Here is a 23,284-nt window from a genome sequence, read left to right as displayed (position 1 = left end):
ACATTGGGTGATGACTGGTTCAAGCTCAGCATTATTAAGCTCTTGTATCACCCCCTCATCCTCATTGACTGTAAGCTCGTGTCACCCCCTCATCCTCATAGACTGTAAGCTCTTGTATCACCCCCTCATCCTCATTGACTGTAAGCTCTTGTGTCACCCCTCATCCTCATAGACTGTAAGCTCTTGTGTCAACCCCTCAGCCTCATAGACTGTAAGCTCTTGTATCACCCCCTCATCCTCATAGACTGTAAGCTCTTGTGTCACCCCTCATCCTCATAGACTGTAAGCTCTTGTATCACCCCCTCATCCTCATTGACTGTAAGCTCTTGTGTCACCCCTCATCCTCATAGACTGTAAGCTCTTGTGTCAACCCCTCAGCCTCAGACTGTAAGCTCTTGTATCACCCCCTCATCCTCATAGACTGTAAGCTCTCGTGTCACCCCCTCATCCTCATAGACTGTAAGCTCTCGTGTCACCGTGTCACCCCCTCACCCTCATAGACTGTAAGCTCGTTTCATCCCCTCATCCTCATAGACTGTAAATTCTTGTTCCCCCCTCATCCTCATAGATTGTAAGTTCTTGTGACACCCCCTCTATAACGCCCTATATAAAGATTATTATTATTATTATTATTGATAGACCAAACATAAAAATCTTTAAAACAATGAGGAAAAAAAAGTTGAAAAAAGTGAACAACTATTATTTACTGTAGTGAGGTTCAAACTTTCAAACAAACTGGAGTACAAGTGACTACAAGAAACAGTGTAATATATCCAATCAAAGCAGAGCACGTCTTTCTCCAGTTACGGTACTTTGACTCTTTGCGCCACTTCTCTGAAACCGGTGGATTCCATCTTGCTTGCAACAAGACCTTATATGGGCCTCACATGGTATACAGATACTAGGCTGCTTGTCCGCCTATGGAGGGAGGAGGGGAGACACCCGGCAAAATACTCGGCCAGGTCCCGATCCATGTGCGCACACGACTGTGTAAATAAGCCCTATATGTACAGGATGCAAATAGACAGTCTAGGTTAGTGGTGGGGCACCTATGGCATGGGTGACAGAGGCGGCACACCGAGCCCTTTCTGTCCTGCCCATCGTCCCAGCACACCAGGCAGGACTCAAAGAATTTTCCTGCAGTTCCAAGCAACTTAAAAGATGCTGCTTTCAGTGATACGTATAAGTGATACTTTCTTGGTTACTTGGGACTGTAAAAAAAGGTAGAATGTGTAGACAGGGCCTAATAATCTTTGTAGGACCTCCTGCTGGCCCCATGATTCTCTGTGTAGAGAGGGACACTGGAAAGAAGCTACAATGATGCAAATTTTCCCTCCTTCTTTCAACTGTATTGGTGTCCTCAGGAGGCCAGTATAATAGAACACTGTTGAAAAACTGGGAGCATTAAGTTACTGCCTTACCTTGTAATAAATGAGGGGGGTTTGGGGTTGCAGTATGGGCACTTGGTCGCTAAAAGATTCGCCATCACTGGTCTAGGTAAACAACAAAGAACCAGCAGTGATCAAAGTAGAGCAAAATCATTTTCAAAAAGGTGACAGATGGACCTTATTTATGTTAATGTGATGCAAATTTCTTTTCCAAAGGACAGAGCATTAATATCCAGATTATAAGAAATCTTGTTCATAAGAATGAGATGAACCTCGCTGCACAACACGGAGCGCAAATATCATCTCTCCACAAAACCCATCAAGTGCTGGTCATAATTTCACTTTCAGGAGAACATTCAATGGAGCTCCTTAATTTGGTGATCATCTCAAAGCAAAACTCTACACTGTGCATTTCCAAGCTAACTGTATGCACCGAAGACAGGAAATACATTTTGTTACTGGTTTTACATATAACGATTTGAAAGCATAAAATTACAATCCATTTACAGGCAGTCCCCGGGTTACATACAAGATAGGGTCTGTAGGTTTGTTCTTAAGTTGAGTTTGTATGTAAGTCGGAACTGTATATTTTATCATTGTAATCCCAGCCAGAACTTTTTTGGTCTCTGTGAAAATTGGATTTTAAAAATGTTGGGTTGTCATAAGAACCAGGAGTAACAATAAAGCTTCATTACAGACACCTGTGATAACTGTTATAGCTGATTATTGTAGCCTAGGACTAAAGTACAATAAATTACCAATATCCAGAGGTCCGTTTGTAACTATGGGTCGTATGTAAGTCGAGTGTTCTTAAGTAGGAGACCGCCTGTATAGTGGTTTATTTGGGTTTGCCCAAATTTATGGCCAAAGGAGGGACAAAATTAAATGGTTAAAGGCGTACTGGCCCATCCATGACATGGTCACCACATGTCACAGGAGACTCCGCACTTCTGTTCTGGATGATGCGGGGGAAGACTATGCCTTGGTTTAATATTAGACCTCCCCTGGCCACCAGTGGGTTTTCCACTTTCGATTTCCTCAGGATAACATGTTAGACCACAGAGAATACCAAATCCTCAACAAGAAAATAAAATAGTAACTTGACAACTTATAAAATAAATTAGGTTTTAATAGAGCCGAGTCTCAGAGACCTCTTTGTTCTTGTGCTGACTAACAATATAATGAAATGATCAGAATTTCCTCCTCCCGCACAGAATTGCCCTCCTGGGCTGCCCCTTCTCTACCCCACCAGATAAGGCAGAAGGCTTGTAGTCTTCATGATGTCATTCCCCATAACTTGATCACAATTCATCATTAGGGCACAGGAGGGACTCTGGTCTGCCCAGCAAAAAATGGGCCCATGGCGAAACCCCAGGGGTACAAGATCATGAGCGACAACTTTTCCATGGCAGCTGCCAGCGCTTGATTGTCCATATCCAGGCATTTCGGAGATGATAGAGGAAGACTGCAGCAGACATGCGAAGATCCTATTCACCCACCCAACATTCACGAAGCAATAAGGCATCCGAATCAGAAATGTGTTATAACACAACCAGCGCTTTATTAAGGTCAGACCTGGCATCACCCCAAATCACTGCACACTGGGGTAAAACCTTACAGTGGTCCAGGAGCTGTGTAAACATAAGTGTCTTCCCTCCTATCCACAGGGGATAGAACAATGCAGGAGGAGCAGCTATGCAATAACTCAGCAGCACCAACTTGTGTGTGTGTTTTGCAGCAAACTGTAAAGATAACTATTCTTTTCATAAGAAAACACTGCTCCTACCTGCAAAAATATAATATTCACTTAAGGTACTTGTGATCAGATGGGGGAAGTGAACATGAGATGGAAGAGTGAAGCCATTATTACCTTCGCAGTGTGACCACTACAGTAGTGCAAAAGGTCCCTATTCACTGTCCACACTTACAAGAGCTCCGCACATGCGTATGTCATCCTTACACCGATATCGGGGGAGCTGAACCCCAAGACAGCAGTGAGGGGAGGTGCAAAGTCCAACCCAAAAGCCTTCTCTCTCCACCTAATAACGGTGGGAAAAGTAACAGACTGTGCAAGCCTCTGAAACGAGACCGGACAGTACTGTGATGGAAAAAAAAATTATATCCCCCATAACCCACTCTGTAACCCCCCAGAGTGCCCTCTCCACAATGCCCATGAATATCTAGGATGGTAGAAGAGGTACACATTGTCCTTGGATCATCCTGATCTTGCAGCACTGGGGAAGGGTGTCCTGTGAAGATCCCGGTAGGGCACTGGGAGTGTGCGCTGGGGGTAGGTGGAGTCATATGTTCGGCTTCCCCCTCCCATTGAAGCCGAGGTAGGGGAGGGGGACAGGATACCCCTACCCCACCACGATAATCAGTAATCTTCTAAAGTCTCTATTTCTCCCATGTTCAACCTCTCAGAGGAAGCATTAACAGAAAATCCTGAAAAAAAAAAAAAATAGTAAGTGACAGAATCAAAGTACATACATATGGGAAAAGAGAAAGAAGGAGGTGATGGAGGGGGTGCAACAGGATAGGGAGAAGAAATAAGATGGCTATGTAATCTAAGTGAATTTCCACCAGGGGTTGTGGCGAGTACGAGGGCTCTTCTGTACATGCGGCTGTGCATCATAGGGAAGCCGAGTCACTTTCATTTTTTTTGGGGGGGGGGGGGATTTACTGGGAGACTAGATCCAAATTCCTCACCATAAGAGAATGGATTTTATTTCTAAATATGCTCGATGAAAAAAGGGGGCAAGAATTAAAAAAAAAAAAGAATTGTTAAAAAAACTAAAAAATTATATATATATATTTTACTTTGTAAAAATTACATGGGATCTTATGGCTACACTAGAATGAATTGTATGTGTTGGGTAAAGCTGTAAGGTGGAGGAGGCATGCATGTAACACAAGACAGATCCTCACCTAGCAGACTGGGATCTGCCCGAACCATCTTTTGTTTCTTTTTCTTGCGTCCAGCGCTTTGTGCAGTATCTAGTGTCGTCTGTTGTGAATTTCTTTGACTTGTCTGATATACATCCCATCCAGGATCCTGGAAACAAGGAAAATGCTCCCGTTATTATCTGGTGACACAAAGTCAATGAATGAATATGAGAGGGGCCTCAATTCTCTTACCTGTTGAAGTTTTTGCTGAACAGGTTTTTGCTTATTACGTCGCTCCAGAAATTGCTTCGAGAAATCTTTAGCTTCAGGGGTGTCCCCAAGATATGCTCGGACATAGTCATGGACTTCATAAGGAGATTCCACTTCACGAAGGAAGGACACAAACGTGGGCACTGTCCCAAGAAGACGACATTTTGATTATAAATTCAGCTTAACCAGATGTTTTTAAGAAACTTAAAGAGTAACTAAATCTTCCAAGCATGTTTTTTATTTCAGAAATGAATAGAGCAGGTGGTAATAGCAAAGAGGCTTCTCTGTGCCCGTTCTCATCTTCCTTCTGCAGTGAGCAGTGTATCGGGCCGTAGCCGGGCGAGCATGTGTCCGAATTACATCTCCCCTCTCCACAGCGATCCATTGCACACTATGCTGTAACATGGGGAAAGATAGGACATGCCCTATCTTTTCCCTGTGTACGAAGAAGTACTGTATCGCTCCGTGCGCCCATTGCTGGCCTATGGGTTACGTATGTATGTGAATGTAGCCTTAATATTAAGCACAGCGTTAGGAAGCGGGCATGGAGAGTGCTCATGAGTAGATCACTAGCAAAATTGCCAGCATTGCATTATGTAGTAGAATTGGTAATTTAAGGAAAAAAAATATATACCATATTTTTTTGGAGTATAAGGCGAACAAAAAAATCCTTTAATTTTCTCTGAAATCAAAGGTGCGCCTTATATATGAACCAACATACAGACAACAACTGCCTTGAACTGTGCACAGGTCTGCCACCATTCACCTTGATGCTTTATCAGGCATTTATTGAAGGTGCGCCTTATAATCTGAAAAATACGATATGTATTTATGTATGTATTATAGGACCTGATTAGACCAATCAGAGGCCTTAGTGTGGGGTGGGTTATAAGGCAAACCAATCGAGTTTTGCAACAGTGAAGCAGGTAAAGTACTTTTTTTTTTTTTTTTTAAATTACTTTATTTAAAATTGCCCCAAAACATTGAACTATGAGACTTGTGAATCACCACTGCTCTTTAGCTTCCCAATTATATTCTAAAGCCAGGCTGATCAATACCAAAATACCACCCTCACCCCCAAGATAAAAACCCCTTTCAATATCACATGTAGAGAAAACCCCACAGCCTTGTCTCCTTACCATCCAGGCTATGAGCAGTGTTGAGGGCATGCAGCGTCTGCTCACACCACAGGGTGAAGTTGTCGGCACACTTTGGAGCTCCTTGGAAAAGTCTAACAAGCTTCTCTTCTTGCTCGACTTTCTTACTCTGCCGACTATTCACCCCTGATGATTTGCTGGAGAAAATTGGGAAAAAGAAAAGATGCTATAGATATATAGCACACAGGCAATATATAGTCTAAACAGAAAGTATAAACCTCTAAGGGTGATGGCACCAGACACGTGGTGTTTTGAACGCGGTTTTGGGACGTTTTTAAGCAGTCCGTCAAAAACCGCATGTGTTGAAAAAAAGCATGCGTTTTTTAAAAATGCAGCTGTTTTTTCACAGGTTTGACCAATTATCTTAATTAAAACGGGTCAAAAACAGATGCGTTTTACAATACTTCCAATGACACAATAGGTATACCCAATCCCACAGCATAGGGTATAACTCCCTAATCCGTGAGGGACTAACAGCTGGGACCCCCACTGATCAAGAGAACAGGAGCCCAACAATTAGCACTAATGGGTGGAGTGGTGGACAGGGCATGCGTCTTACCGCTGCATTCAGTTCTATTCAGCCAAACATTGATTAGCAATATCCGGCTACTCTTGTAAAACTGGTCATCCAGTTTAGATTTAAAGTGTAACCGTAATTTAAAAAAAAAACTTTTGATATGTTGTAGGGCAGGTAATTTTAAGCCCTTTTGCAATTGGATTAGTTACCCGAATCTTGTTCCTTCCTCTTGTATTCTGCAGACTTCCCCTAGATGGCAGTGACTGCTCAGATAGCTGTTACTATGGACATTCCATCTTCATAAAGGAGCAGAGACTATGGAGGAAGAGACACGCCCACATCCCCCTCTCTGCTCTCAGCTGATCACCTCATGGATCACTGCTCCAGCACTCAGTCATGTGCAGGGAGAAGCCCTGACTAATGTAGTGACCAAACACCTACATTCTTATCTCTCCTCAGCTTTCCCTACACTTGTGTATAAACATATAATCCACACAGACACAAAGTGCAGCCCCCGCTCCCCCCATCACCTCACACAAGGAAGTGGCAGGAGACAATCTCCAAGCCTGCAAGCTGCGCCCTCGTATAGTAAAAAAAAAAAAAAGTAATATTCACTTTAATAACCCCCACTCTCCAAGTTCACATGCTTTATCAGGCCCCTGCATGTCTCTGCTCCCATCCTGACACACACAAGAAATGCCTGGTGAGATGATCCCTGGGTGAGATGGGTCATCGCTGTGGTCAAATATTCGCTCATTTTTAGTGGAACCAGAAATTAGATGTGTGTGGGAACTAGGCCAGCATTGCAATGGGACCGTTATCAGGGACTTAAACATTTAACCTATTAATCTATATTAATCTATGCACATGTCTCCACTCACCTAGCATTGCTCTTGTTCTTATTGGCAGTGTTTCGAGGAGCGACCACCTTCACAGCGTCATCCCAGAATCCACTGGAGGTCTTGTTTTCTGTGCTACTCCAGATGCTGCTTACGTCAGAAGACCACAGAGGGCTCATGTTGTTGTTTAGGTTGCCCCACACAGAGCTTACAGAGCTGCTAACACTATTGCAAGTGATTGGCTTAAAAAAAAAAAAATTGTGGTCAGAACCCATTTTTGTACATGCATTGTGTATGTATTAAGGCAACACTTAGGACCAAAATAGAGTAATCGGGGACATTTATCATATGCCAGCACACCATACAGCAGAATATGATGAACACCCCACCCCAATGGATACAGCAGCTCCGTCCAAGCCTGGAATAGAATTGCGCTATTACCAGTGACCTTTCAGGATTGAATGTTTGCAATCTATAGCGAGTGCGCAAGAGCGGGGCAGGAAAATAAATTGCAATTCCTGACAATTCGCTAGGCATTGGGATTATTTCAGGGTTTATACTGCAGAAAACTGGTGTACGGGCCGGGATAATTCTCCCACTAGAATAAAAAATTGGTGCCTACTGGTCTATTATGCTTACATATTGTGCTTTACTATCTGTAGTACATGTTAAGGGGCCTATTACTTAAGTATACCAGTACACAAGTTCTTGAGTTAACATAACTTAAAGGGTTTTCCAGATCTCTGCTTTTTGTCCTTCTATATAGGAAGCTTCTATGTTTACTTCCAGTGGATAGAAATCTGTCCGTGGTCACACAGATGCGCGTCTTGTTATACCACATAGCTCTTATTAACCTCACATGACCATGGACAGATTTCGATCCAGCAAAAGTAAAACATTGTGAAATTTAAATACTGTGCACCACTAGTTTTTCAGATGCAGATTAGATTTTATTGTACTGTAATACAATACACTATTACTATATATACTATAACACACTATTACAATACAATAAAATCTAATCTGCATCTGAAAACTTCGTGGTGCACAGTCTTTAATTTTCACAATAGCCTGAGGGGTTGGATCCAGAGACTGTAGCACACCCGACATTAAGAACTGCTGACCATGTATCTACAATAAAAGCTTTCCATAGTAGGACAGCAAGCAGAGATCTAGAAAACTGAAGAATTGACGCAAAGTATATTGAAAAAATGTACAACTTTTCTCAAACACAAACCATATCAAGTATTTGCTTAAAGTGGACAACCCCTTTCAGTATACAAGTAGAACATATAAAAACCCATTTCTTGTGTCCTGTTCTTCTGTGTGGATTTTATTAACTTGCAATTAGCAAATACTTAAAATCATTCTTCTTCTTAATAGCCATTGGCAGTAACTACAGAAATTGTTACAGCCGGTTACCAGACTACTGGCTTACCAGAGTCCACAGCCAGAGCAGGAGAACAGGCTGCAGGCATCATTCAGCTGTAGAGACAGCACTACTGCAGTACTTACAATAGGAGGGGGTGCAGCTGGTACGGGGACGTTCGCTGGCCTGCCACGTCCAGCCTGCTGTTGCACCTTTTGCATCTGTCTTGCTTCTTCCTGCTGAATTTCGAGGAGAGATTTGGTGTTGATGCTCGGTTTGACCACATTGCCCCAACCAGGAGTCTTTTGCTGTTGCTGCTGCTGTTGTTGCTGTAGCAGTAGCATAGACTTTAACTCTTGCTGCTGTCGCCTTTGCTGCATTTAAAAAAAAAAAAAATTGGGATTTTGATCATTTCCCTGAGCCTGATAAGGCTCAGACCAGACTATTAAACATATATTTACAAAATGAGATGGTTATGAACATTGTGATAACGGATTTGTCTCACACCAGACAGTGAAGCATTTAACCCCTTCCCACTGATGCCCTTTTTTGCTCCCCTTCTTTACAATCCATAACTTTTTTTTATTTTATTATGTACAAAACTTCGTAAGGGCTCGCTTTTCTGTGTAAACAATTGTAGTTACTTGTGAGGGTATTTAATATTCAATGCAAAGTATTAGGAAACAGGAAAAAAAAATGTGAACTTGTCGTAAAACCACTTTTGCAACATTTTTTTTCTTTGGACTCAGTTTTTACGGCTTTCACTGTGCGTTCCAAATGATACCTCTCCTTTATTCTTTGGGTGGGTGCGATTAGGGGGGGGGGCAGATTTATACAGGTTTCATTTCGTTTTTAAAAATTAAAACCTTTTGTACAGCATGTTTTCATTCTGAGGTGTCATTTTGTAAGGACATTTTCATTGTTACTATTTTGGGGACATTACAACTTTTTGATCACTTTTTATTCAATTTGTCATGTATTACAAAAAAAGTGGCATTTCAGACACATGGGTGCTATTTTCCACTACAGGGTTCACTGCCAGGAATAGGAGTTTTACATATTAATAGATTAGGCATTTTGGAGCATGGCAATGCCGAACATGCTTTATGTTTATAACTGTTGTAGGGAAAAAGGGGGGTGATTTGAACATTTGGGTTTTATTTATTTTTTTACTGTATTTCTACAAATACAGCATTGCAGTAGATTGTAAATTCACTTGATCTGTAAAAGAGATTGCCATCAACAGGCTCCTTTACAGATCCTGTTTTATATCCAAGGAAATCCTAAGCCCCCTGTGTTGGGGTCATGGCTTTCATAGCCACAGGCCGACGCCTACTGATGACATCAGTTTGGGGGCCGACCGCATTCAAGATAACAGCGCACATGAGGCGCTTTCATTTAAGTGCCACAGTCGTGTTTGATGGCAGCACTTAAGGGGTTAACACTCACAATCAAAAATTACTTCATTTAATTTAATATATATGAGCTTGCCAATTCTGTCAATAGGACAGCGAGCAGAAATCTAAAAAACGGAGGAATTGATACAGAAAGTATGTTGGAAAATTGTTTAACATTTACTTACACAATTATTTGCTGAAAGTCCACAACCCCTTTAAGGAAGCTGATGACATTACTATGACAAGCTTAGCCTACCTTACACACTGAACCCTTTTCCAATATGCAGACTGACTCACAGGAGAGAGAATATTACCCTTATGCCCATATTACCCTTATGCCCATTATTATTATTATTATACTCCATTATTCTCTTATTATTTGCATCAATTTTCACACAGCGATGAATATGCCCCTTCAATTAAGTTCACAAAGTATATTACAAGACTATTTATTCACATACCTCCTCTTGATTTTTTCTCTCTTTTTCTTCCTCCAGCTTCTGTATCTCTGCCAAAGATAATGCAGATTGAGAGGCCCCTCCAGAATTCACCTGCTGCCCCCATGTGGATGAAGATGGTAACTGAAAGATAAATTTAGGATAAAGCGTCACTTAAAATACTGACAATACTTAACGGCTTATTTCACTAATCCATTAAGGGACTAAAACACATGATTTTGGCCTTGTGAATAGAGACTTATAACACATTGAGTCCCCTGATCGAGAGTTTGGCGCTGCATTTTCATGAGAAAGCAGGGACTCCTTGTATCATATAACCCTTTGGATGAGTTCACATTAGCAGTGTGGGCGTGAATGACAACAATGATGACTTTGCATCTTAATACAAGAAGTGTAGTATGAGCCAGTAATTTCTATATTAATTTCTGTTCTTCACAGTCAACAAAGTGCCCACATAATTTCAATAGCTGCCAGACGATATTCCTTTCAAGGCCGCATACACAAGTATACAGAGTTTGGCCAGGCAGACGTGAATAGAGAAGAGTAAAAAATATGCTGAATTTGTCTTGTGAGAAGAGGACTGCACAAGATAAAATTCACCAGCACTGACCTTTTCTTCCCATGACATCAGCTACCAATGTCCTTTGGACATTAACAAAATTTTCCTTAAAGCACATCTACCACCAGGATGGACTGTATGCAAATGAGCCTGAGGGGCTCCAGGCTTCATTAACACCTTTTCCTTCATCCTGGTGGTAGATGCCCTTCGTTACCACATCATGGGAGAGTCAGGAAGTCTGTATACATACTTCCTTCTGAGGGCATTTCCATCTCTGCGTTTAGTAGTCCCCCATCTACAGTAGTGTCAGTCATAAGTTATAAAAATAAAACACTCCCAGTAAGTTTCCCAGTACCTTCATCTGTGCAAGTTGTTGCTGCTGCTGCTGTTGCTGCAGTCGCCTTAAAGCTTCCTGTTGTTGCTGCCTTTGTCTCTGAAGCTCTTTCTGTCTCTGAGCCTCTTCTCGCTTCTTGCGCTCCTCTTCCTCCCGTAATCGCGTTTCTTCTGCAAGTCGCTTTGCAGCTTCCTCCTCTTCCCGTGCCCATCTTGCAGCTTCCTCCTATGAACAGTGTAAAATAGAACATTTACAAGGTGATAGTGCTTGTGGAAAAGCAAAGTTGTAAAAACTATCCACAAACTGTACAAGAAACACGAATTTCGGGTTTTCAAGCTGCCGTCTGTCCTCTTACCATCTGTCTGGTCAGAACGGTTCTTCAAAACAGTTTTACTGATGAAAATAAGGCAGCATTTTTGTGCATTTTGTGGCAAACAAACTGGTGTACAAGCCTTTCACCATATTTAAAAATTCTCACTTATATGTAAGTTTTGTGAATGTGATAATGTGTATAAGAGTTAACAGGATTTTCTGAGACTCTTATGCAGCAAACTCGATCCATCCCATCGATATCTGGCACCTCGGCCTGAACTAAATCATTAGCAGCTAGGGGACCCCCTGATACCTGCTCCAGGTGTATTATATATCATTATATATTAATGTGTGTGTAGAGAGAGAGAGAAAAAAAAACTTATTGTAGGTTACACAGCCGCCCATTAGGGTAGTTTCTGTTGTACCTGCTTTCTTTGAAGCTCTTCTCTTTTTCTTTTATCCTCCTCTTCCCGTTTCCTTTCCTCCTCTTTTCTCCTCCTTTCTTCCTCTATCCTTTTCCTCTCTTCCTCGAGTCTCCTCCTTTCCTCCTCTTGTTGTCTCCTTTCCTCTTCTTGTCTTCTCCTCTCCTCTTCCTGCCGCCTCCTTTCTTCCAGGAGCCTTCGCTCTTCCTCCCTTTTTCTCTCCTCCTCCTCGATTTGCCTCCTGAGCGCCAACTCCTGTTCTCTCTGTCGCCGCAGGGCTTCCTCCTTACAATTTAAAATAAGTATATTTCAATTGTAAGACACATGTCTTAGAGGTGAGGGACCACATCTCTAAGCTGCCATCAATGGAGAATTGGCTGTAGATGCATGAAAACTTTTAAAGACACCCGAGTAGCAGGTCTGTAACTCCTATAGAAATGATTGTATAAAGCCAAGCATTCGCAGCCAACTTTCTCTCATTGAAATCGTGAAAATGGGTCCTACAGGAATGAGTCCCAGAGGTGAGACCCTTATCTAAAAAGAAACTAAAGGAATAGCTCCTTTAGCAGAGAGATCTCCAAAATAAAATCCAAAATTACAAGATGACCCACCAGCCACCCCTTCACCCATTGTTTACCATATTCCATATCACAAAAAAAAATAGGTATACAGGCAGTCCCCGGGTTACATACAAGATAGGGTCTGTAGGTTTGTTCTTAAGTTGAATTTGTATGTAAGTCGGAACTGTATATTTTATCATTGTAATCCCAACCAGAAATTCTTTGGTCTCTGTGACAATTGGATTTTAAAAATGTTGGGTTGTCATAAGAATCAATATTAACAATAAAGCTTCATTACAGACACCTGTGATATCTGTTACAGCTGTTTATTGTAGCCTAGGACTAAAGTACAATAAATTACCAATATCCAGAGGTCCGTTTGTAACTAGGGGTCGTATGTAAGTCGAGTGTTCTTAAGTAGGGGACCGCCTGTACTATAAAACAATACCTGCTTGCGACGAGCCAGTTCTAGCTCTTCTTTCCTCTTTCTCTCCTCCTCTTCTAGGCGCCTGAGTTGTTCTTCCTCTTCTTGTTTTGCCCTCAGCTCTGCTTCCCTCCTCTCCTGCTCAATCTGTTAAAAACAGTTTAGTTTCAATATAAAATGTAGACCATGAATAGAATATATAATAATTACATAAAATGTATCATTTTTGGAAGATAAACCTCAGAGATGCTGACACATATACATATAACTTTGCCAGGTATATGTATTACATACAACATAAGAAAACTTGAAAATGTGAATGTGCGATACATGTGATATGTGAATGAAGTCAGTAACCATGTGTGGTGCCACAAAAAAAAACTGTGTTAATGTATTGTGAATGGATGTAGTAGATCAGGACATCCATACGAAACGTATATATTTAGATGAGACCACACAAAGCTCTTCTGTCTATACATGGCTCAATCTGATCATTTGTTATCTGCGGTCACATGCCTAAATTCAACCTCTGACCGTCCATACTATTAGGCCCTCAGTCTATCGGACTGTGTTCACAGTGCTCCAGGGATAGAATACAGACATTTCTAAAATAAATAACCGCTTCAGCATAGGAGCTTCATTTTATAGAATCTACGACCGTAACAATTTGCCGAAGGCTATATTTTTTTCTTGTTATAATACAATAACGATATTATTAAAGTTTACATAACAGGGCATTCTGAGGGGATCGTGATTCTACTTGCGGACTCATGTAACAGAACAAAGTATAGTAAATAGTAGTAGTAATAATATAGTAAAGAATGAGTTTGTGTACATGATTTGTTATACCTTCCTAAGAACATTAACAAATTCTATCCCATACATACGGGTGATATGACACATATAATATGAGAGAAAAGTTGGTACTGGATGGAATTCGGAGTTGTCTCTACCTTGCCTATTAAAAGGCAACATTTGATGTTTGCATTAGAAAGGTTTAAGCACACAAATATGTGCCTTCAGGTACCCTGTGTATGTCATTTGCTATACGCTGCAGGGGTATAGGTTGGCAGATTATTGTATCCATGTATTGAACAGGTTAAGGGGAAACAGTAATACAAAAAAAATATTGAGCAGTATGTAAAGGCATTTGTTTTGTGTAGTAAAGTTTGCACCGCCACGCGGACAAAATGAAAGAAATGAGTTGAGTCCAAAACCTTGGCTGCCTTGGCCTTCTCCAGCTGTTCCAGCTGCTCTCTGGATACTCCCTGAGATGCCGACTCTACAGGCAGGTCCCACACACTGCTTCCTTCCCACACTAGAATCAATAAGGGAGAGGAGAGTCATGATACAACATAAAGGCATAGCAGATCTTCAGGTACTAGTTAAAGGGGTTACATGACCAGCTTTATCCAATGGCTGGCATCAACGGACCAGGGGGCAACACAGGAAGTGAAGTCCCCTGGAGATTGGAAGTGACATCCTGTGTTCGGGAAGCCAGTCATTGAATGAATCGGGTCACTTGACCCCAAGGAACTTACATAAAAGCCCAAGAGCTAAAACCATTAATTTCTCTATCCCACCCTCGGCCCCTTCTAATATTCATGGAAAAACCTTTAAGGAGCCATTTAACACCTATGACCATGATAATGCAGCTTCGCTATCTGCATCAGTGAAACAATGAGGAGGAACGGATGGTCTCTGGACTCCACTTTTATCCTAACCGTCAGCAGTCAGGAGAAGACAGTGTGACAGCATGTGAAGCTACAGCACAAAAAGGCTCTGGTAACATCTCCAGAGCCCTTCTAGCATAATTTTAAAAGTGTATTTTAAAAGGAAGGAGGCCAAGTGTCCCTGGTTTATCACAATGGATTTTGACGGTGGATTTCCTTTAGGTAAATTTATTTTATTTCCCACAATTGTTGTAAGACTTTTCTCATATTGACCATCATAAAACAAAAATACATTTAACAGCAATAAAACATTTACCAAAAATACATATTAGATATTGTTGGTCTTCACTTGTTGTAAGAAGCGTACGCAGCACACACATATAACTCAGCCTATATTCACTATCATTTATGTCAACATTAAGTGGTGGACACTCATGTATGATGTCACCCATTTGTGTCCATCAAGCAGTAACACTTACTTGTGGGTGGAGGGGCAGCGCTTTGAAGCTCCCACAATGATGTATTATCTGGCACTGACATTTGCCTTGGTATCGTTGGAATAACTGGCTGCTCAGATATCCTACCAGATGAAAAAAGCATGTCAGAGATAAAAATGCCACATGAGGTGCACTCCCTTTAAGCTCATGAGACACTACCTCATTTTTAGAGTCTGAAACTGCTGCAATAGAAGAGCCAACTGCTGCTGCTGCTGCGTGGACAGTGCCGCCTTCTGCTGCTGCGCCATCACCTGGGCATATTGCTGTCTGAGGAAGAAACGACAAAGGATTATTAAGACTCATGATGGATGCGATTATATTCAAAATCAAGTGCCTATAATAGACGTCCAGGATGGTGCTAAAAAAGTTCTTGAAAAACCCTTTGGGCAACAGCTTTTAGTTTTCCGTCTTTATGGTCAACTAAGTCAGTTTTGCTTTAAAGAGAACCCGTCATGCAAAATAATCCCCCTAAACTAAATATATTTTCATAAACTGCCATTAGAGAGCATTGCATCTATCCCTTCATTGTCCCTCTACATGCCTGTAAACCTAAGCAATGAGGTCCTAAAGCTGTATGCTAATGACCTGTGAAATGTCCAATGAAGCATTAGCATATTCAAGCTGTCCACCTTATTCATGAGTGGGGGCACAGCCACACCCCCAGTGCATGACTGACAGCCTGTATAATGGTGTGAGGCTGTATAATGATGTGCTTCCTGGTGCTGGTGGCCACACCCCCTGCAGCCTGTGTGTGCATGTGTGTGTGTGTGTATAGGAGAGATGCAGCAGCTCCAGGTAGCCATGTTACAGCAGAACATGTCAGGTACTTGTGTAGCTGATGTCTGTGTCTCTCACCTGTATATTAGGAGGATGCAGCATGTCAGCAGATGCAGCACACACACTAGCCATGCTTTACTATACATTACACACAGACATGAGCAGGGGGAGGAGAGGGGAGGGGTAACAGGGGTGACATCACTGCCTCTGACCATGTGACCAGCCTCATTTACATGATAAAGAATAGATGATTTTACAATGAATAATGTATGAAATGACTAGATAAAGGCTGGGATGGATCCTTGTGAGCTGCTCCAACAGGTAGAGGTGACAGGACTAGTGGCAGAGACCGGATGACAGGTGCCCTTTAAATTTTAGACTCCTTATATGAAGGATAAATGGTGCGTCTTTACAATATGAGATCTTACTGGATAAGAAATTGTTGATAATGCAGCTGCTGTAACTGGTAAAGTGCTGTCATCTCTTGGTGCCGGCCTATATGCTCAGGAGCCAATTCACCCTGTAAAAGATTAATTAAAATCATAAAAAAATCCAAACAAAAACACATCAGATAGAATCTTGCCGTTGGAACAGAGAATGAATAAAATGAAACACACTCAAGTGATTCATGGACTGAGCACAGTAGTCGCATGCAGGTCCAACCTAATCTCATCAGGTCCAATGTAGATTATAACTATCCCTTGAATATAAGTGCTGATTGCTGGACAACTCATGTGAGGCCACAGACATATTAGTCACATAAAAATATAAATATGTGGGTTGTGAATTGTGACGCTGCTATAAAAGAAACAAGGGCTATAGACAGAGATTAATCACAAGGTCTTGTCTTTAATATATCAACAATGGAAGACGTGGAAGAGGAAATGCTGGGCAGTGAGTGAGTGTTACACATGGTGGGGAAGGGGCATAGCTGATGGAGGATAGAAGTAGGACTATCAGACGGAGTGGTCTGCTGTGATATAGGAGGGTATATAGCTGAGCAGCCAGGCTTGCGGTGCTTATTCCCCTTAGAGAGGGAATTCATCAATGTACTTGGTAAAACAATGGAGCTGTGTATGGCCGTACATAAAATCTGGCAGGAAGGAACATTTTTATTACATCCCTATTGGTAATAAGGTTTATTAATGGTTTCTTAATAAATACAATAGGCCAAAAAGGAAAAAAAGTCTGCAAAAGTGTACACAGCTTAGAAGAACCCAACAACGTTTATGTTGTATATAGACATATAATATTAATTTGCTTCCGAATTGCTTTTTTTTGGCATAGAAGTATGAAGGCTTTGGGTTATATTTTACTCAATGGCACCTTTTTAGGGAAAAATTACACACTAAACTTTCTTAACTCCCTCTGGGGCTGGAATGGAATGAAAAAGCAATTCTGTTCACAGAGATTATTCAGTATGATTATTACAGTGATAACAGATACAAAGGTTTTTTTTTCTTCCTAATTTTGCATTTAAAGGGCTCGTCCGTCAGTCTTTTTTTTCTGTACAAATGTCTGCAGTGCCGTCCTGTCCACTGCCACATGTCTCCTAGAACAAGTGTTCAGACAGGAGCAGGTACACAGCAGTGGCCGGGGCGGCACGGCCCACCTTTGTTTAAAAAAATAAATAAAAAAAAATCGAGAACGGCAGTGACGGGCAGCACCGCAAGTGAACAGGAGCACTGGGGGAGGCGAGTATAAGTAGTTTATTGTATTTTAAGGCCTCCCAAGTATAATCCCCAGCAACCCCTTTAAAAGTAGGAAAAGAGCAGTTTTGACCATAAAAAGGGTTTGGTATTGTCATGAGAAGGAAAATATATAAATTTTTTTAAATTAAATTTTTCATGTTAAATAATGCACTGCAACACTTTGGTAAAGAAGTGTATAATACTTGTATAAGGCGTCATGCAGACGAACATATGGGGGCCCCCATAGACGTCTATGGCAGCCGGTCACAGTGCGGTGAGATTTATTAATCTGTCCACGACAGAATTCTGTCATAGTTTCCACTAAAAACACTGTCTGCACCACATTTATAAAGCGGCTTTACACCATTTTCTGGCTCTCCTATAAGTAACTCACGCAAGTGCAGAAGCCATAAAGTAAAGTACGCCAACTAATAGGCGGAGCAGAGTATACAGGCAGTCCCCAGGTTACATACAAGATAGGGTCTGTAGGTTTGTTCTTAAGTTGAATCTGTATGTAAGTCGGAACTGTATATTTTATCATTGTAATCCGAGCCAGAACTTTTTTGGTCTCTGTGACAATTGGATTTTAAAAATGTTGGGTTGTCATAAGAATCAATATTAACACTAAAGCTTCATTACAGACACCTGTGATAACTGTTATAGCTGATTATTGTAGCCTAGGACTAAAGTACAATAAATTACCAACATCCAGAGGTCCGTTTGTAACTAGGGGTCGTATGCAAGTCGAGTGTTCTCAAGTAGGGGACCGCCTGTACTAGGACAGGTTTATCATACAGCACCAGACACTTATAAATCTGGTCCAGAATAACACTGTCCAGTATAACTCTGCACTGTCTAACCTTAGGACACTTTTTTATAAATCTGCCCCACTGTCTTACCACACTGTGACCCAACCAATACATCACAAAATATAGTGCATGTCCTATATTCTGCCATTTTATACGGTGCAGTCGCACAGCATGCAATGCTAACCTCTCCACCCCCTGCACCCAGATGTATGGGCAGCCCGGACGAGCATTTGTTTGTGTGCATGAGGCCTAAGAGTGACAGCCAGTCTAGATACAAGGACTGTGCTTCTGGCTGGGTCCAATAAGCATCCTAATCAAATCCGGGTGAAACTCAGTCTGGCTTTCAAACATGAATTTTGACCAAAAAATGGAAGACTAGGAGTGAGGACCCGGCTCACAAGACAAACAAAACTATAATCCTCTAAGTGCAAAACATTAAATACAAAAATACAGAAAAAAAAAAAAGGAATGATAAGAATTGAGTAGGATCACTTACTAGTCTTGAAGGCGGAGGCGTGATGAAAGGGACTCTGCCCCATAATTTAATGATGTCTCCAAGCGGCTGAAACGCCTCATCACATACTCTCCGTAACAGCAAAGTCATAGGAAAGTAGCCCGCCTGATACCATTCTGCCATTTCTCTATTACTAAAGGGACCTACAAAATGAATATTATTAAGACATGATGAAATATTACCTGGAGGCAGCTAGAAACAGGACAGTGACAAGACTCACCCTGGATTTCCCCCTGCGGATCTTTGTAGTACCACTTCTGCTGGTTTTCTGGAGAATGTCCTTTAACTCTGTGATCTGGTGCTTTTCCTGTTAACCTGTCGTCGTCTAGCGCCCCGTCCTGCAGGTACGCCACCATCTGCTGTGCTTGCTGGAGAAGAATTTTTCTTTACCATAAAACTGTATACACAAATTGCACAATAACTTTGTCCTATAACTATGATATGTCCATTCGTTCCAAAAGTTCTTGAATCCATTTTATAAGTGTAAACTTATCTGGGACGATTTATAAAATACAAAAACTGGCCTTAGGGTGTACATACAGTAATGAGCACAAGGCCCTCGGACCTATCAGAAGTCCACAGGACACAGTCATGTGACCCACAGCTGAGACGGGCAAAAGGGGAAACTTTACTAGTACAATATGGGTGACCCGTGTTTGGGTAGAAATTAAACATTTTACCAAATTATGTACAATACCCCAAGTTATGCGTTTCTTAAATTCCTAGGCTTTCACCTGCTCCAGGTGTTCCAATCCATCTTCTTCATCAGGTTCAGGTATGAGTGCACCCATGCCTGGTGCAGCACAGACTGAGGGAGGAGGAGGCCCTGAGGAGAGGTCAGTCTGAGTAGAGGGGGAATGCATGGCTGGTCCTTGCTGAGGATCTTTGACTGCAGTGCTTTGGCTATATGCAGGAGAAGGGGAGTGAGGTATTAAAGGAGCCGTCGACTCAAGTGAACCTCTGGAACTACGAGACGCAGGCTCTGGAAGATCAAAGGAGACAAGAAAACATTAGTGACAAATCAAGGGAGAGAAGCAATAGCAATACAGGCAGTCCCCGGGTTACATACAAGATAGGGTCTGGAGGTTTGTTCTTAAGTTGAATTTATATGTAAGTCGAAACTGTATATTTTATAATGGAAGTTCTAGACAATTTTTTTTCTTTTGCCCCAGTGACAATTGGAGTTTCAAAATTTTTGGTGTCATTGGACCAAGAATTATCAATAAAGCTTCATTACAGACATCTTACAGCTGATCATTACAGTCTGGGACTATAGTAAAGCATCCAGAGAGCTTCACCAGAGGTCACAGTGGGCAGAGGGGTCCGTCTGTAACTATGGGTTGTCTGTAAGTCGGGTGTCCTTAAGTAGGGGACCGACTGTATCCCTTTAATCCTTATTCCTCTATGCAAGCCACTGATGTTTAAAAAAATACCATATATACTCTAGAATAAGCAGAGTTTTTAAGCACAAAAATTGTGCTGAAAAAACACTAACTCTGCTTATACTCGAGTCTAAAAAAACATTGCATTCACCCTACCGCAGGTCCTCTTTCTTCGGCGATGCTACGACTTCGTATCCCTGCGCTGTACCGCCGCATATACCATGAGGGCAGCACCCACAGGGACACAGAACATCAAAGAAAATAAGAGGACCTGTGGGGGCATCGGGAAGGAGAGTGCAGTGCCTGTTTTTTTTTTCATTTAGGCTGGGCATACCATGGCCAGGGGTCTGAATGGCTATATATACGAGGGGTCAAGGGGCAGGCTATATACTGGCTGGCTATATACTGGGGGCATGGGCAGGCCATATACTGGGTATAGGTTGTGACCAATGCATTTCCCACCATAGGCTTACACGCAAGTCAATAGGGTTTTCCCAGTTTGAGTTAAAATTAGGTACCTTGGCTTATACACAGGTCGGCTTATACTCAAGTATATATAGAACTTTTGTCGTAAATGCATCTCCAAACTTTCAAAATACTGTAAAGTATGTGTATGAGGGGCTTAAAAATATATAAATATATTTAGATGGGTCGAATGTTATTGTTTGTATAATTGTTTATCAATTCCTAACGGTTTTCTAGATCTCTGCTTGCTGTCATTCAATAGAAAACCTCATTGTTTATTTCCACACAGGTCTGCGGCTCATTATATCACACAGCTCTGATTACTCTGATACTAACGAGCCGTGCACCTGTGTGACCATGGTCAGATTCCTGGCCACTGATAGTAAACACAAAAGCTTTCTATAGAATGACAGCAAGCAGAGATCTAGAAAACTGAGGAATTGATATAGAAAGTATACTGGAATATCATATAATTTTTCATGAAGCAAACAATAACATTAATTTGCTGAAATGAGAATACCCCTTTAAGGGGTATTCACATCTAGGCATTAACCGGGTTTGCAGGGAACACATCTATTTTATATACAGATATCAGTGATGTAATGGTAAGAGGTATTTTGTAATAGTTATCAGAGATCTTTAAATATCCGCAAACCTCTCACCACTACTCCCACACTGTGACCATGTATAATTTAATCGAATGGCGTCTGTGAGTTCTCCAAAGTGTGTAGCTCACGACCGAAATAACCGATCCTCTGCACGAGAGTTTAGGGACATTGGCGGGCATGGCCTAGCCATGAATGTAGAAGGAGGTTGAGAGCCAGAGCTCCGCCGCAGGGATCCTGACAAGCCATACTGTACCCGTAAAACCAAGTGCTGTAGATGGGGGGTGGGGGGGTGGAGAGCATGTGAATTGCAGATCCCTGACGTGACAAACTCTCAAGGCAAGCGATCGGCAGATAAACCGGCCAATCTCCAAATCCAAGATGTTTTCCACACATCCACGGAGGAGGCAGAGATAAGAGCAGAAACACCAGCGTGCCTCGGCAGCTTTGCCAGAGACACACCGGGGTGGAAATCCAGAAGGCAGCCGGACCTACAACGTGCATGTGCTGCATCTGGTTCCAGGTACTCAGTGCTGGCTGCCCATATGTCAAAGGAGGAGGTGGAAGACTGTGTGTAGATTAAATTAACACCTATGGAGCCTGGAGCCCCTCAGGTTTATTTGCATACAGTCCCTGATCCTGGTGGCAGACTGCCTTTAAATTGACTGTCCAGGTGGGGAGTCTGTAGGAGGACATACTGCTTTGGAAAAGGTGGCGGAGGGCACCACTGCGGTGGAGAGGAATATTCCCCCACTACAGCAGGAAGTGAGGGATTATTTCCAGAGAGTTATGACTTTACAAGCAAAAGCTAATGACCGCGTTAAAAGGTTACGCCACAATAATGTGAGGCTGGTGGGGGTGCCTGAGTGGGTAGAGGGGTACTTTAAGAAATGGCTCCTGGATGTGTTTGGCAGAGATAACTTGAGGCCCTAATTCGCTGTGGAAACGGCACATAGGGTGCCCACCTGCCTGGACCAGCCAACAGCTAGCCATGACGTTTGCTGGTGAAATTGCTGCACTACAAAGACCGGGACAGAATTCTGTGCCAGGTGACAGGATAGTACAACTAACTAAGAGCTCAGGGACATCGCATGATGGGACTGGATAATTTCAGCCCTTCACAACACTTTGTGGGACAAATAAAATGAAATCTGTGATGTGTGCTCCTCTAGATTTGAAAGCATGTAACACTATACAGTACTCATGCACAGATATGTTGTCTTACCTTCCTTCTGTGTGGGTGGAATTGAGGCTGAGGGGGTTGTATGCAATTTTGCTTCCTGCTCATGGTTACTGGACACAGGGGGAGTAGTACTCTTCTGGACTGGAGAGTCGGCTTTAGATTCCGTTTTCTTTACAGGGGAAGGTGTCCTATGCTCCAACTCTGGAGGTGTGGTCACTGATAAGATAAAAAAAAAAAAAAGCACAAAAAAAATAAATAAACCCAAATCGGAAGAAACCCAACATCTTAAAATTACACTCACAATTACAAAAGGCTGTACCTGGTCTTTCTCCAAAGCTGCCATTTTTGTTTCTCTCACTGGACTGCTCTGGTACCTGTACCACATCTGCCTCTTTGGCATCTTCCAAGTTGCTTCCTTCAGAATCTGAACGTTCTTCCCCATCCAAAGAAGGACGAAAGTCCAGCTCCTGCTCCTCGGGAATGCATTCCTTTTGTACCTTCTAGAAAGAAAAGTTGAAAGTCGGAAAAATTTAGCCACTAAAGATAGGTACAGCAATTTACCAAAATAATCCTCCCACTTAAAGGGAGTGTACCAAGTGTGAAAGAAATGATCTATCCACAGGATACCAAATCAATCTCAGTGAGGGCTGGACTGCTGGGAACTACCATAGGAGAATAAGAGTATTGTACATTGCCAGGCGCTGTGCTCATCTATTGCCCGCACTTGGCCTCATGCGCACAAATGTGTAATGGGGCTATATACTTTGTTATTGGCCTTTGTTATAGAGAACACAAG

At 42.0% G+C, this 23,284-nt stretch overlaps 1 protein-coding gene across 3 annotated transcripts in view; it reads right to left on the bottom strand.

Annotated features, from left to right (window-relative positions):
• Positions 1–2,925: 2,925 nt before the first annotated feature.
• GIGYF2 (GRB10 interacting GYF protein 2) overlaps positions 2,926–23,284 on the bottom strand; it is a 75,881-nt gene continuing 55,522 nt past the window's right edge. For all 3 annotated transcript variants that reach the window (XM_072143262.1, XM_072143263.1, XM_072143264.1), the window contains exons 10-28: positions 22,808–22,988; positions 22,531–22,704; positions 19,588–19,835; positions 19,074–19,221; positions 18,836–18,996; positions 16,268–16,359; positions 15,222–15,329; positions 15,045–15,145; positions 14,110–14,210; positions 12,917–13,039; positions 11,912–12,193; positions 11,196–11,399; positions 10,285–10,404; positions 8,573–8,800; positions 7,100–7,299; positions 5,684–5,838; positions 4,527–4,687; positions 4,317–4,443; positions 2,926–3,833 (exon numbers count right to left, since the gene is read on the bottom strand). In XM_072143262.1, the coding sequence (XP_071999363.1) occupies positions 3,766–3,833; positions 4,317–4,443; positions 4,527–4,687; positions 5,684–5,838; positions 7,100–7,299; positions 8,573–8,800; positions 10,285–10,404; positions 11,196–11,399; positions 11,912–12,193; positions 12,917–13,039; positions 14,110–14,210; positions 15,045–15,145; positions 15,222–15,329; positions 16,268–16,359; positions 18,836–18,996; positions 19,074–19,221; positions 19,588–19,835; positions 22,531–22,704; positions 22,808–22,988 (2,982 nt within the window). In that variant the 3' untranslated portion in view covers positions 2,926–3,765. The remainder of the gene's footprint in view (positions 3,834–4,316; positions 4,444–4,526; positions 4,688–5,683; positions 5,839–7,099; positions 7,300–8,572; positions 8,801–10,284; positions 10,405–11,195; positions 11,400–11,911; positions 12,194–12,916; positions 13,040–14,109; positions 14,211–15,044; positions 15,146–15,221; positions 15,330–16,267; positions 16,360–18,835; positions 18,997–19,073; positions 19,222–19,587; positions 19,836–22,530; positions 22,705–22,807; positions 22,989–23,284) is intronic.

This window comes from Engystomops pustulosus, chromosome 3 (assembly GCF_040894005.1).
Source record: "Engystomops pustulosus chromosome 3, aEngPut4.maternal, whole genome shotgun sequence".
NCBI classification, from domain to species: domain Eukaryota; kingdom Metazoa; phylum Chordata; class Amphibia; order Anura; family Leptodactylidae; genus Engystomops; species Engystomops pustulosus.
Note: the sequence above shows the minus strand (reverse complement) of the source record. Positions and strands in the feature narration are given on the sequence as shown.